Source organism: Staurois parvus, unplaced genomic scaffold (assembly GCF_062004578.1).
Source record: "Staurois parvus isolate SC_StPar_1 unplaced genomic scaffold, SC_StPar_1.0 ptg000918l, whole genome shotgun sequence".
NCBI classification, from domain to species: Eukaryota; Metazoa; Chordata; class Amphibia; order Anura; family Ranidae; genus Staurois; species Staurois parvus.
Window position 1 is genome coordinate 298,128 of NW_028318714.1, and position 12,514 is coordinate 310,641.

General features: G+C 39.9%; 1 protein-coding gene across 1 annotated transcript in view; it reads left to right on the top strand.

Moving 5' to 3' along the window:
• The window catches only part of LOC149442051 (myosin-4), a 45,681-nt gene that overhangs the window by 21,049 nt on the left and 12,118 nt on the right, over positions 1-12,514 (top strand). The window contains exons 10-21 of the mRNA XM_089656573.1: positions 66-169; positions 2,198-2,336; positions 3,222-3,340; positions 4,506-4,655; positions 4,761-4,931; positions 5,018-5,327; positions 5,569-5,636; positions 8,326-8,413; positions 8,505-8,622; positions 10,118-10,241; positions 10,338-10,474; positions 10,778-11,033. Of these exons, the coding sequence (XP_089512699.1) occupies positions 66-169; positions 2,198-2,336; positions 3,222-3,340; positions 4,506-4,655; positions 4,761-4,931; positions 5,018-5,327; positions 5,569-5,636; positions 8,326-8,413; positions 8,505-8,622; positions 10,118-10,241; positions 10,338-10,474; positions 10,778-11,033 (1,784 nt within the window). The remainder of the gene's footprint in view (positions 1-65; positions 170-2,197; positions 2,337-3,221; positions 3,341-4,505; positions 4,656-4,760; positions 4,932-5,017; positions 5,328-5,568; positions 5,637-8,325; positions 8,414-8,504; positions 8,623-10,117; positions 10,242-10,337; positions 10,475-10,777; positions 11,034-12,514) is intronic.

The following is a 12,514-nucleotide window of genomic DNA, read 5'->3' on the forward strand; positions in this document are numbered from 1 at the left end:
ATCTGACATTATTTATAGCATACAACAATGGCATGTATTGAATGTATGTATTATTTGTCCTCCAGAAATGCTTCTGATCACCACCAACCCCTATGACTTCCCATTCGTCAGCCAGGGGGAGATCACCGTGCCCAGCATTGATGATTCTGAAGAGTTGTTGGCCACTGATGTAAGTCAGGAATGAACAATTTGGTGAATGTAGACAATGAGCAAAGTGTTAGAATTTCTTTATATAGCCCTAAAGAACAGACAGTGTGCAGTCTACATGGGCTTTTCTGCTTCAAGGAAACAGGAAACTTGATTCAGAGTAAAGAGATAGAGTTTACCTACAAACTTATAAACACTGACATCTACTGGTTGAAAAGTATATCTCTATTGAATACTGATCTAGGTGTCGCACAAAATACATGAACATTGTAAACCAACACAAAGAATTCCCATTACTGGAAGAGGCGGCACAAATCTGTTTGTAGTCATTTAGCTCCATGTTATATAGCCCTCAAGTCATAACCCCCAACACATGTATGTTCGCTGATCAATTCTGTAATGACTGGACAGTTTTAGATTTTGCCATGCATCCAATCTCTACCAGCACACACTGGGGGCTCATGTACACTGCAGCTGATAAACTCACGTTTAGGAGCTGTTCAGCGTTTTGTTCAGCAGCCCCTGAACTCACCCTAATGTTTTCCTATGTGTCCATGTACACATCGTCCTTTACAGGCAGTTGAGTTTAGAGTCGTTTTTTAATGCAAAAAAATTGCATTCAGACGTCGATGTTATCAGCGTTTCAAACGCAAACTGCTTGTAAATGCGTCTAAACACGGAAAATCACGTTTAGAAGCATTTGTGTGTGAAATTTTTTTAACTCTTCCAGTTCCTGTTGCTGTCCAGAACCTTTTTTCATAATGAAAAATGCATGCAAAGCATTTTCAAGGTGCTCAGATGGACAAAACACTGAACACAGGATGTTCCTACCAAGTTTGTCACACATTGTAAGGACCAATTCACACCTCAGACCTCTCCCACCCATGGAAACAAAGGATATGTTAATGACCATTCACACCTCTAATTCCTCTTGAGGACCCCCTGCCAGGTGGCCTTAATGACTCATTCTGCCAGCCAGACACCTTTCCCACCCTTGGAAACAAATTAAATGATAATGAGCAACTCACACCTAAGCTAATCTCAACACATACTGCTGTCTCTGCTTCTACTCTCTGTATTTCTCTGAAACAGTCTGAAATAGTTAATAATTTACCACTTTTAAGTGCATTCTGGGCATTTGGGAGGTTCTCCTGTGCTTGTCTTTAAAAAATGCTTCTAAACGCAAACGCACATAAATGCGTTATGCAAACGTGGCTAAACAGACGTTTTTTTACCTATGTTTTCCAGCAGTCAGTTTCCATCGTTCAGAAGTGTCCCCTGTACATGGGGCCTAACTCCTTCTAAAGACTGTAATGAATGAATTAATTACATTTTTCATTGGAATGCGTCTTTGATTGAGTTACTTTTTTTATTAACGTGGCACTCCAGACTAACGTAAAATAGCTGTAAATTCATTTATGTATTTCTTTATAATTCAGGATATTGCTTTATTTTCCAAGAATTATATAATGAGCTATCACATGCCTAATGAAATCAGGCTGGCAGAAAGTGTGGCTACTGTGGAAACTGATAAGTGGGAGATGTTTCAGTGGTCCTGTAGTAGGGGAGAGTTCAGAACAGGTGTCAGTGTGATGGTGCTCCAAACACTTTGGCTAGAGTTGCCCTTTTAAAACGCATGTCTGATCATCCTATACATATCCCGTTATTTTATTTCAGGGGTCTCCAAATTTTCTGAACAAAGGGCCAATTTAATGTCCTTCAGGCTTTAGGGGGCTGGACTTTGGCCAGTGGGAGTAGAAAATGTCTTAGTGTGGGAGAAAACAATACCTCATCTTTTTGGTCAGTATGAGGAATTGTGTCCCACCATTGGTGTCATTGGCAGGAATTATTGGCCAATTGTTGGTGTCAGTGGGTGGTATACGTCTTCGTATAAGTGGTAGAAATAGTGTCCCAAGGTCTAAATAAAAGCAAGCAAAGGGCCAGTTTGGAGACCACTGTTTTATTTTCTTTTTCTTTATAACAATCCTTGTGATCCATGGATGAGAAGACCATTTTCCAGCTCAAGTAATTCTCCTGTTCTAATTTGCAGAGTGCCATTGACATCCTGGGCTTCACTGCTGATGAGAAAGTTTCCATCTACAAGTTGACCGGTGCTGTCATGCACTATGGAAACATGAAGTTCAAGCAGAAGCAAAGAGAGGAGCAGGCTGAGCCAGACGGCACAGAGGGTGAGGAGTTGTGAGAAGATGGGGGTAGGCCTTGCCTGGGAAGAGAAGGTGGGTGACATACACTGCAAAAGAAAAAAATTAAAAAGAAGGAGAGTAAAAAGACTTTTTTAAAACTATAAATAATATAGGGATAGGTTCAGCAATTCACCATTAAGTGGTGGTGCGGACCTCGTAACCATACCAAACAGTCAGGGGTTGAGAGAAGAACCCTCCGAAATAAAGAGGTTACTATCCAGGTCCAGCCAGTTTAACTTATACATTTTATTAACAAAATAATAAATTAACAAAATAAATTTCATATACAAATTTAGTGTAAATCCAAAGAAAAAAAAATATCCAAGGAAAAAATATGTAAACATATACTGTATATGTACCGTATTTTTCACTCCAATTATTATATCTGATAATTATTACTTTGTAAACACTGTAATTTCCTGTAATAAAGCAAAAAAAAAAAACTGTCCTCTGGGTAGAGTGATTGCATAGTGAATAATGTGCACCAACTGTCACTGTCATCTGTTTATAAACAAAGCCATGTGATCACCATTGGTTAGATATCATAGTGACTACATGATTGAAAAGCATGCTGATTGGTTTTCCATCATTAAAGGAGATTTGGAGCTGTCAGTAACATGTAGGTTTGCTCTCTCCTAGCTGTAAATAAGAATCTAGATTAACATCACCTCCACACAGGGCATTGTGAGAATGAGTTAAAAAGTAACTCCAGGCAGCAAGTAAAATCATTCAGGTTTTGCGAAAATGCACCTGAAAACCTTGCAGGGGGACTTGCTTGGTTCCTGTTGGGCATGCTTCCTGCACACAATGAATGGTATCACAATGCACACTTGTATTCCTGTAATGATAAATATGTTTGTTTTTCTCCAGTTGCTGATAAGGCAGCCTACCTAATGTGTCTGAACTCTGCTGATCTGCTAAAAGCTCTGTGCTATCCCAGGGTCAAAGTTGGAAATGAATTTGTCACCAAAGGGCAGACTGTGCAGCAGGTAGGTGGACTTGTCTGAGGATATCCCTGTAATCAATACACACCAAATGTGACCCTGTGACTAAGGCTGGCCATACATTATACAATTTTCTTGAGATTTTTGGTTTAGATTTACCAAAAACCATATAATAGGAGGTCAAACCTAACAACACTTTCAATTGTATCCAATTAGGCGGGCCCTTGCACTACATAGTTGAAGGTAAATCTAAAGGAAATTGGAGAGAAAATTGTAAGAAGATTTATAGTGTATGGCCAGCCTAAGCCCTGGTGGGTGGAGCAAAATGCATCAGAGGGCATGACTTCTTGTTGGCTGAAGCTGATCTTCATACACAGGCTATGGTGGCTGGTTGGAATATGGTGTTGTCTCTATTCACTGTAGCCAAGTCAGTGATGGACTAGGGCTGGGGTTTGTAATCCAAGTTTTTCATCCCCATGGAACTGCTGTGACTTGTTTAAAGTGTGGACAATGGAAAGTAGCAGAAAGCCAAGACAGAGACACCACATACAAAAAGGCCCCATTTACATCGTAAACAATGAAAACAAACAAAGAAAAGACAATGAAAACAACAAAATGAAGTTACCCTGAATTCAGTACATTCTATTAGGAAGACAACAATAAGTATGGATCCCAGTGGTCGAAGACCTAGGGAGTAAAGGTATACATAAACCAAAAATGACTCGGAGCATATAGTATCGTACACAGAATAGCACCTAAGTTCGACCTTTATGTATATATATATATAATGAAAAGGGCCTAAAGACCAGCTCCAGGGCCAAAGGTCTATCTCGTATGCCCACAGATATGAAATAGAATGCAACATTAGCACAATATTGGCACCACAAAAGAAGCCAGGAGGCAATGAACTGTCTCAGCAGGATGGCTACTGGCGCTAAAAAAAGCAAAGTAGAAAGCAGAAGATATCAGGAAAAAAAACAGAATTAGAAAGAGGAGGAGAGAAAAAAATGGAATACTAGGGGGTAAGGGCCTCAGAAAATAACACAGGCCCCACCCCAGGGGATCCAAGGCCACCACAAATGTGCCAGATAGGAATTATACAAATCCAAAAAAATGGGTAGGCTGGCTCGTTATTGAAAATTGATATAGCCAGGGTTGCCAGAAAAAATGATATTTCACAGGTAATAGTTTGTCTCTTATCCACTTCCAGGTCTACAACTCTGTTGGTGCTTTGGGCAAATCAGTCTATGAGAAAATGTTCTTGTGGATGGTCACACGTATCAATGAGATGTTGGACACCAAGCAGCCAAGGCAGTTCTTTATTGGTGTCCTGGATATTGCTGGATTTGAAATCTTTGATGTAAGCAAATGTTGTTTTGATCAACACATATAACCCTGTGTGTCTGAAATTTAAATGAAGCTCTGTACTAACTATGAGTGATCATTAACATGTCTTTCCACACAGTTCAACAGTTTGGAGCAGCTTTGTATCAACTTCACTAATGAAAAGCTGCAACAATTCTTCAACCACCATATGTTCGTGCTGGAACAAGAGGAGTACAAGAAGGAAGGCATTGAGTGGGAATTTATTGACTTCGGCATGGACTTGGCTGCCTGCATTGAGTTGATTGAAAAGGTATTTTGTTCGGTAGAACACTTAGGTGCATCCTATAGGTATTGTATAAAATGTGCTGTAAATATATTTTGTCTTATTGCACATAGCCAATGGGCATCTTCTCAATCCTGGAAGAGGAGTGCATGTTCCCCAAGGCAACAGACACTTCCTTCAAGAACAAGCTGTATGACCAACATTTGGGCAAATCCAACAACTTCCAGAAACCCAAACCAACCAAAGGCAAAGCTGAGGCCCACTTTTCTCTGGTCCACTATGCTGGAACTGTGGACTACAATATCTCAGGCTGGCTTGACAAGAACAAGGACCCACTGAATGAGACTGTCATTGGCCTCTACCAGAAATCCTCCATGAAGACATTGGCCTTCCTCTTCTCCAGCTATTCTAGTAATGAAGCAGGTTAGTGTACAAAGCAAACTCAAAAATTGGCAGACACCATGGGAGAAATATTTCACTTCAAATGTAGAAAATAGTTCTTTGTGAATGTGAATGACGACATCACTGGGTATAAAATAAGATATATAATGAAAATGGAAATGTTTTATTTACAAATGTCATTGCATGTTGATGAGGGGGGAGAGAGGAACAAAGGAAGGAAAATATAAGCAGACAAAATGAATACTCTCTTGTCATCTGGCAGAGGGCGGTGCAAAGAAGGGCGGTAAAAAGAAGGGTTCATCTTTCCAGACTGTATCTGCTCTCTTCAGGGTAAGTAAGGTCCCTACAAAGTCACAATAACATGACTGAATTTCAAGTCTAGTCTGCTGCCTGTATGTTTTTTTAATTTCCTTTGAGCGAGAAATCAGTTAATCAGGATTATTTATGTTATTTATTAAAATTTAGCACAATTTAAGATTGTCAAAAAAGTATACACCCCACATCAATGCTTTGCTGTACAGGCATGTTCTGTGTAAGGACCCCCATGTTATGGTACTAACTGAAATCTTTCTAAATGAGCGTCAAGTGGATATTTCTCTCTTTACCCCCTTCCTGTCCAGGCCAATTTTCAGCTTTCAGTGCTATCAAACTTTGAATAACAATTGCGCGGTCATGCAACACTGTACCCATATGAATTTTGTAGCATTTTTTTTGAGACAGATAAAACTTTATTTTGGTGGTAATTATTCACCGCTGGGATTTTTTTTTTTTTTGCTATAAAAATGAAAAACTCCAAATATTTTGAAAAAAGTGTTTTTCTTATAAAATTTTGCAAATAATCTTTCTTCATAAATCTTGGCCAAAATTTATTCAATTATCTTTTTAGTAAAAAAAAATAACCCAAATGAGCTTATAACCAAAAATTATAATTTTTCTAAAATTTTTTTTACATTTTTATTTTATTTTTTTATATTATTATTTGGTGTTTTTTTTACATACTGTCACCCTAGCAGTACAGTGTCACCATATTGACACTGTACTACTTGTGGGGGGTGATTAAGATTTTTTTTTTACACTGATTGCTTTTACACCCATAAAGGCTGTAAAAGCAATCATTTCTCCTCTCTGGCTGCATTCTTGCAGCCATTGAGAAATACTGTGTGAGCTGTGATTGGTCACAGCTTGTCACATGGTACAAGGCGAAAATTGTGAATAGTCCAGTACCATGTGACTTCTGTGATCATTCACAGATTTCACACGTAGTAAGCAATGATGTCAGAAGTGACATCTTGCTTACTACTCTGCATGTGATCACTGATTGGCCAATCAGTGATCACATGATCGGAACCTCACACAGAGGTCCCGTGCAGCGATCGGTGTTCTGCTGTGTCCGGAGGAACACCCAGGAAGTGCACACAAGAAGGGAGCAGTGAGGACATTTATAAATGGCCACCCGCACCTGCACCACTGCTCCCGTCTGGCCGTTTATATAAGTGGGCTGGGCGGGAAGTGGTTAATATAATACCACAATCCATTACAGAGTTGTAATGGGTCAAACTCCATGTTTGGGATTCTTTTAGATTTATTACAATCATGGTAACCAAAGCTGAAGCTCCCAGTATACAAAAGCTAATGACATTGTCAGAGATGCTATATTCCAATGAAAATGAAGTCTATATAATAAAACTCAAACCCTGTTTTTAGCAGCAGGGGGATAAGAATCATGAGAATCCTTTTCCTAAACTGAATGCTGTTACTAAGTTTCAGAGGGAAAAAATATATATTTTTACACCTAACGTTTATATTTGTTTGGTATTTTTGATGTGCTGATAATCCAACGATACAGAACATAATTGTGATATTTTGGAGTTCTGGATCACCAGCCTGGAGTCTTTGTAAAAGTGAAACTTCAGCTCACCACCAGTATAAATTTGTTCCACAATGGGGTCTAAAGTCTCTGCCTGCTCCAGGAGTACAGAAAAGACCCCAAGCAGCCTCTCAGTAGCCAGACAGCCCACAGTCCTCTCACAAGTGTGTCTTGTTCCACTCAAAACCTTGTGGACACCTGCTGGCTGCTTACTACCCTTTTCAACCCTCTGTCACAGGTGGGTTAACCCTTTCAGGACCAACGTACCCATAGTCAAGGTTAGGTTTCCCACCTAAAAATCTCTCACAAAGCCTTCAATTTCCAGGACCCATTTGAGGACTTATTAATCTTGTAAAAACTGCAAGTCAGGTTTCCCCCTTTACTGGTTCACCCCAGAACCCATCACCCTGCTTGGGTGAGAGTCCCTTAACACTCCAGCTGCTTCTTGGTGTCCCCTTAAAGGGACCACAGCCCAAACAACGGGAACACATACCTCCCATTAAAGACCCATCCCTGGTAGTCTATACCAGCCTTTTTTAACCAGGGTGCCTTCAGGCTTCTTCAGGGATGCCTTGGCAAAATGCCTAAAAATTGCCCCAAAATTGTATACAAGGCAGCAGTTGGATGAAGCCTGCCTTTTAGTAACGCAAAGCCATAGGTTTTCATTGTGCACCATTACGACCTTCCAGTCACCAGTGTCCTAACAGCCAATGACATTGGTGGAAAAGGCGGACATCTGGCGCCTACACGGCATCCTGTTTGCCCACCCCATACCCCTCTCTGTCAGCACTGGGGTCACATTAACTGAGTAAGAGAAACTGAGGGAGAAAAGAAATGCCAGAATACTAGTCAGTACCAGTTTGCAAAGGTGTATTTGCTTTGGAAGAATAAATCGCCTCTAATGTTGGGTGTCCTACATGTGTGGATGTTTCTACAAGTAAAACTATTAATTTAGATATTTACAGTTTAGAATGGGGTGCCTCGAGAGTGTGCAAAATTTTAAAGGGTGCCCCGACAGAAACAAAGTTGAGAAACACTGCCCTATACAATATTGTAATATTTAGCAGAGCCGGTTCCAGGTCGTTGTAGGTCTAGGATAGCCGGTCCTACAGCCGTCCTATAATTTATCAATGCAACTTTATTTTGTTACAGGAAAATTTAAATAAACTGATGACCAATCTTAGGACAACTCATCCTCACTTTGTACGGTGCCTCATTCCCAATGAGACCAAAACACCAGGTGAGATTAAGGGCAGTGAGTGGCGAATATTCAGCGTGCAGTCAGGTGATCAGAAGGATCCTTAAAACATCTGACGTCTCTCTCCCTAAAGGTGCCATGGAACATGAACTGGTCCTGCATCAGCTGAGGTGCAATGGAGTGCTGGAGGGCATCAGGATTTGCAGAAAAGGCTTCCCAAGCAGAATCCTTTATGGTGATTTCAAACAGAGGTACCGTAGCCAAAAGAGCCGGGTAACAACGTCAGGGAAGATCAATATAAAGTTGTAGAGAGGGAATCTTAAGTGGACAGTTAAAAGTTCAACAAAGTTGATGTAAAATTTGTGCAGGTTTTTATAGGCTGAAGATTTAATATAGTTTATATAGAAGCTGTCCATATCTCAATCAGTAATATAGATACTGGCCTGCAGGATTCAAAAGTGTTTTTGTTTAGTTATACTCCACAAACTAGGATCTTTTTCAGGGCAAAGCAACAAAAGCCACAAATTGTAAAGTTCCCATCGAAGGTTTTGTTAATTTAAAGCTCCTTGCGGGTGGAGTTAGGTTAGGTTGTTTTTAGGATGGATAGACTGAAAAAATAAATTATAAAGACTGGTATTATACGCTTTCTTTGACCAAAAGCGTGACACATATTTATTGTGTTTGGCATTAGAGGTCAACAGTGTACACTGAACTAATTGTTACATTTAACCCAGACATTAAATATTGGATTTAGGTCCCGCATTGCAGTAAGAAAAAAGCATTGACTTTCAATGACCTCAATCCTTATGTAAGAATCTTAAAGAAGAGAGTTTGGGAGATGTGGTTTGGGCGGACTGACCATTCGAGCACTAGGGCACTGCCTGAGGGCCCGGGGTCAGTAGGGGGCCCCATGAAATGCCCCTGGTACCTTTTTATAGGCTTTTTTTGGGTGTGCTTTGAGTGTGGGTGAGGACACAGGGGCCCCATGATCCCCTATTGCCCGGGGGCCCCATGAGTTATCAGTCTGCCCCTGTACCTAAGGATGGTGAAGAAGTAGGGAATGGGCAGAAGCATCTACTGTTGCTTTTTGGTTTAATTAGACTACAAATTCTATTTTTCATAAAGGCTAAAAACTGTTAGTTGAACATTTTGAAGAAGCTAAAATGATTACATTTAAAGATGATCTATTCTAAAGCCAAGCTTTTTTTTTTTTTTATTTTGTTAGTGCATGGAACCCCTCTCACATTTTTATTACTGTCTGTTTCCTCACTGGGTTAATTTACCTTCTTCATTTGTCTTGGTGAGCATTGTCACCGGGGCAAAAAAATTAAGGAAATCTAAAATTTTACAGTTGTGACCATAACAGTTGGTGAAGCAAAAGTTTCCAATGAGTACACCTGCTGTTTTGATGACAGTTGTCCAAGAGGAAATTTGCCCTCACTTTAAATAATTTTTCTCTAATTTCATGTTGTGTGTAAAGGACAGGAAGTACAGGGAAATCTTGCCAATGGAAAATAGACATCAAAAGTAAATCTAACCATCGATTCCATATAAAATAAAGTTTAGGCTTTAGATATACTTTAAGATGAATGAAAAGAGGTCATTCGTAATGTGAAGTGCTTTGGAAGTATATATTTATACAATGAAATTCTCTTTATTTCTTTTTTCTGCTATCGTATCATCTTAGGGTATCAGAATATGGTTACTTGTGTAAAATGGCTAAATAATTTCTATATTCTTTACTAGATACAAAATCCTAAATGCAAGTGCTATTCCAGAAGGTCAGTTTATTGACAGTAAGAAGGCTTCTGAGAAGCTTCTTGGATCCATTGATGTTGACCACACACAATACAGATTTGGCCATACCAAGGTGCTTACCACTCACTTCAGTTGTTTATATTTTCAACAAAAGCGAAAACTGTTCATAGCTCTAATAACTGTAACGCTGTATTTTCTAAACCTGAAGGTGTTTTTCAAAGCCGGCCTTTTGGGTACACTGGAAGAGATGAGAGATGATCGTTTGGCCCATGTCATCACGCGCACTCAAGCTTTGTGCAGAGGACATCTGATGAGGGTGGAGTTCAAGAAAATGATGGAAAGGAGGTGAGTGTTCACTTTAAGAATGGACTATCCAAGTCATATATTTTTTCATATTTACCAATAATTTAGCTGTTTGGTAAGAAAACCATATTATACAACCAAATAATATTCAGGAGCAAGTTTTTTTTTCTTTGTTTATGATGTGTTTATAATGACATTATTAAAGCATTTTTAAACATAGCATTTTTGACATAACTTTTAAAGACATAGACCCTAACAGATATTTTAGGATGGAAGTCTTCACCCCTGGTTAAAATAGATGTAATTTATTTTAAGTCTGCTGAATTATGTGCAATTGTTTTGCAGGGAAGCTTTGTTCACTATTCAGTACAACATCCGATCATTCATGAATGTCAAACATTGGCCATGGATGAAGCTTTACTTCAAGATCAAGCCTCTCCTGAAGAGCGCCGAATCTGAGAAAGAAATGGCCAACATGAAGGAAGAGTTTGAGAAGACAAAAGACGCTCTGGCCAAGTCAGAGGCAAAGAGGAAGGAGCTTGAAGAGAAGATGGTCAAAATTCTCCAAGAGAAAAATGACCTTCAACTTCAAGTCCAATCTGTGAGTCTCAGTTACTATAAAAATGATTAAAGTACTAAAATAGGAGGTAAAATAGCACCTGTTGAGTTTTTAAAGAAGAATTTTAGGTATGTTAATTTTTATATAATTACATTGGTCTAGCTTGGACCAGTATAATTTTGCACATACTATATCAGTGGGATCCCTCTAGAAGCTGGGAATCACTGTAGCAGACTCCCCTACTACACTGACCTCCACTTGTTTCCAGGTCATGTGCCGAGTGGCTGCCCTTACCGCTTTATGAACACAGGAGGTTGGCTTCTTGTCCCTGGTGCCATTTAAAGAGTGCTTTACAGTTTCTCAATGAATGCAAAGCATTTTCTGTTTGGATAAGGTGGAAAGCATGATGTCACCATCCTGCCTCTTCCCCTTATCCAAACAGAGAATATTTCGCATTCATTGATGAAATGCAAAGTGATCTCTGAATGGCACCCATGCCAAGCAACCAACCTCCTGTGATCATAGTGCAGCAGGGCAACTGCTCAGCATAGGACCCAGAAGCTAGTCAAGATCACTGTAGTAACTGTGACGGGCGCGGCGTCAGACCCCTGACCTTCTCACCAACTCGTGACTGAAGGACTAGCCAATCTAACACCGCAATGTCATGTGCGTAACAATACCGCGCCCAGCTGCACCCTGCACACCGATTTTCCAGCTAATTGGACCACAATCGACGTACCTGCAGCCTGGGAGCGTTTGTTACTGGGTTGGGTTAATTACGCAATTAACCCTTCACACTGCCACCACCTCCTTTTTATATAGAGAAAGAGGAAACTCAGCAATACACTAGGATGATTGGTTAATCGTCGGTATCCCGCTATCTCCACAGACAGGTTATACAGAGGGTTAAACACTCATAGTAGTGCTCTTTAGCGGCAGGGATTCATAAGTCACATTAAAGAGTTATCGAAACAGTTCATCACTTTTAGAAAGTAAGATTTATTACTAAAAGGTCAAAAGGGTGCAGTAGAAATATTTACAGAAAAAAGATGTAACCAATATATACATATATAAATATACAGAGCACAACAGCACAGCAAACAGATAACAGAAAGAAGTTTAGGTAAATAAGTACTTGCCAAATAGATGCCTGGGGTTAAGCAGTTTCAAGTCTGATGAGCTAAAAAGGGATTTCTGGTGTCGCACTCAGTTTCGTTGTTACAGCGCGATTCTCCTTTGCTCTTTGTCTGCTAGATGTTAAAACGCAGAAGGTCCTCACTTCTCTGTCTACACACAAAGCATAACAGCTTCTTTTTCTACTCAAAATCAATGGAGTGTCTCTTACAACAGAACCCAGTTGCTTTATTTGGCAAAGAATTGTTAGGCAGGGGGCTCAGCATCATACACTGATTACATTCCTGAGGGAGGGGGAAATGAGGGGATAACATGAAGACTTCTTAACACAGTGAGAGCCGTGCCTGGCTCTTGTATGCACGATTGTGACAGTAACGGTGTCTATTATA